Here is a 3,057-nt window from a genome sequence, read left to right as displayed (position 1 = left end):
ATATATATATAATACATTGAAAGTGAAGTTCGATGTTGCTTGCAATGTTACACAACCAAACTGGCAGATAATGGGAAAATACTTTGAAAGTAAAGTGCCCCTGAAATGTGAATCCAAATGGCTTTGAATTAATTTAACTCTTATCTTTAGCAAAAGTGGTGCTAGTCAGTACCCTCTGTCACTTTTGCAACCTCTATTAATTTTGCCTACACAGACACACACACACACACACACACACACACACACACATACATGTATGTATGTCTACATTAGGCATGTAACTTTGCTGTGGGTGTTTGGATTCACTGCTTAGTACCTTGAGCAGGCGTCATGTCTTCTGCTAGGCTTCTGAGCTCAATTGGGCCCTGTTGGTGGATTTACTGGATTGCTGCTGAGTAGGTGGTCCATTGTGTGTGTGTTTCGACATCATGTGATAGTTGTAAATGAGCATCACTGTCATACATGTGGTGTTGTTTGTTTCCAGTTTTCCATGGTGAAATATTTCCTTCTTTGGGAACGGGGGGGGGGGCTGGTGACTAGAATAGCCTCCAGCTGTAGAAAATCTACCTCACCAAATTCGTCTCACTCATGTATAGTGAAGTGGACATTAAATAATGGTGTGGTGATGGTATTAATTTTCATTCTCAAACAAAATGCGTTTCTTTAATTTCAGTGAGGAAAGATAATCTAGAATATGAAGATTGGATAGAAAATGTCAGTTTTCTGGATGAAAGCAGCATGAAAAAAGGAGACCAACAAACATTTGATGAATCGTATGGCTCTAGAAAATCTGAAGGTAGAGTCTTGCATTTTTGACACTGCTTATCACAAATTAAGGTACCTTTTAATAATTGGGTTTTGTTTGGCAAACCTTCGTATGAAATTACTTGAGTGGAGTTCAGTCTGTTGCAAATATATGTGCCAGTCTCCTAACAGGAGTTAACTGTGCTCCTATGGTGTACAACAGCATCCATATTTCCTTAGATGTCAAAATCTATAACGAAACCTGCTGGACAATTGTTTTTTTCTTCTAACATCTGTGAACTGCAATCCAATCTAGACCCCTATCCATCACTTCTTGCTGACATGCAAGTAACTCATCCTTTCTTCCTCTCCTTGAAAGCAACGAATCTCTCAACCCTTATCCTTTCGACCACTTCTGTTCTCAAATGTCATTCTGAAAGGTGGTGTCTGCACACATATCGATTGTACTTACTTTTTTCTTCTACATATCAGCAACAAAGACCTCTAGTTACTCTGATTCCCCACCCCTAAGTTACTCTAGTTCCCCACCCCTAAGTTACTCTGGTTATTTTCTCTCTCCCTCTCCTAATACATTAGTTTTCTCTGCCACGCTCTGAATCTTTTCAATTGTTAACTCTGGCTATATTTCTTCCTGCATTGAGGACATCTACATCACTGAATGCAGAGGCACATGCATCAGTGGTTAGGGTGTTGGACTTACGATAGTAAGATTGTGGTTTCAATTCCTGGACTGGGTGATGCATTGTGTTCTTGAGCAAAACACTTCATTTCACATTGCTCCAGTCCACTCAGCTGGCAAAAACGGGTAATTCTGTGACAGACTGGTATCCCATCCAGCAGAAAATATATATATTTGTCAAAGAAACCAGGAAACTAGCCCTGTGCTCCTTAGGAAGTCATGTGGACTAACAATATCGCTGAGTAGCTTGTCTTTGGTTACTTCAACATCCACAACTACTTCTGATTCTCACATTCATTCCATACTATTGTTGTTGGTAGAGGAACCAAATTTTCTATTTTCAGTTCTTCACATCAACTCTCATTGTACTCCTGATTGGACACAGGTCATTCCTCCAAGCACTTGAATCGTTATTCTTCCTTTTAAAGTCAACAACTGCCAAATTATTTATCACTGTCTCTACATCTCTCAAGTCATCTAAGGACTTATGGACTAACATCTACACGATTGGAAAGTTGAACCATGAACTATTATGCTTCTTTTTTCTTCTCTTTCTTCTTTTTTCTTCTCTTTCTTCATTTTTCTTCTCTTTCTTCTTTTTTCTTCACCTCTTTATTCTTTTTCTCCTGTCCTCTACGTTGCCGTTTCATTAATCTGTACCCTTCTCATTTTCCCTATTTGTCTCTGAGGATAGAACATCCCATTCCTTGGGATATCCCAGAAACAGCTGTAAGACTTTGAATTTTGCCGATCATTTTTTCTACTCTAGGCAAAGGCCCGAAATTTTTGGGGAAGGGGCCAGTCGATTAGAACGACCCAGTACGCAACTGGTACTTAATTTATCGACTCCGAAAGGATGAAAAGCAACGTTTGTTGTCCTCTTTAACACTTACACACCATATCTATATAGACATCCTACACTCTATTCCTATCATTACGGTCAACATCCACACTTCGTCGTCTTCGTATTGTTTCTACTCAGTTACTCTCCGTTTAGATTTTATCCAGTTGACGTTAGTGTCGGAGTTATCTCCCTTACACTTGAACTGTCTTCATCTTCCTGGCTTTATCAACGATATTTACGCTTCAGAACGAAGCAATTATTTGTTAATAGTCGAAGAATTGCTGACATGTGTTCTACCAACTACTACTTAACAGAATATGTGTGTGTGTGTGTTTGGAGGTGCGCTCAATATTGTAGAAGATGACAAATTTTCTACATAATTTTTACATATTTCAAATAGTTTTCTTTATTGGTGCCAGTTTGATTGTGTTAAGAGGTTTGTTTCCCGACCTCAGGGTTCCGACTTCAGTCGCACTGCGTGACACCTTGGACAAGTGTCTTCTGCTATAGCCTCACGCCGACCAATGGCATGACAGTGGATTTGGTAAAGAGCAATTGAAACAAGCTCGTGTGTGTGTTCATCTCTACCACTGCTGGTTTGTTTACGTTCCTGTAACCTAGCGGTTCGGCAAAAGTGACTGATAGTGTCATCTAAACCCTTCAGTGCCCCAGCATGGCTGCAGTCCAACGACTGAAACAAATAGATAAACGATAAGAAATACAACGAAAGGTGTTTATTATTATTATTTTATGTTTGACTTTTGTTTTG

At 39.4% G+C, this 3,057-nt stretch overlaps 1 protein-coding gene across 1 annotated transcript in view; it reads left to right on the top strand.

The window, feature by feature from the left end:
* LOC106881549 (dynein axonemal intermediate chain 4) overlaps positions 1-3,057 on the top strand; it is a 28,895-nt gene that overhangs the window by 8,135 nt on the left and 17,703 nt on the right. The window contains exon 8 of the mRNA XM_014931977.2: positions 674-796. Within this exon, the coding sequence (XP_014787463.1) occupies positions 674-796 (123 nt within the window). The remainder of the gene's footprint in view (positions 1-673; positions 797-3,057) is intronic.

This window comes from Octopus bimaculoides, chromosome 13 (genome assembly GCF_001194135.2).
Source record: "Octopus bimaculoides isolate UCB-OBI-ISO-001 chromosome 13, ASM119413v2, whole genome shotgun sequence".
In the NCBI taxonomy this organism is placed as follows: domain Eukaryota; kingdom Metazoa; phylum Mollusca; class Cephalopoda; order Octopoda; family Octopodidae; genus Octopus; species Octopus bimaculoides.
The sequence above is the reverse complement of the archived record's forward strand: the minus strand, read 5'-3'. Positions and strand labels throughout refer to the sequence as shown.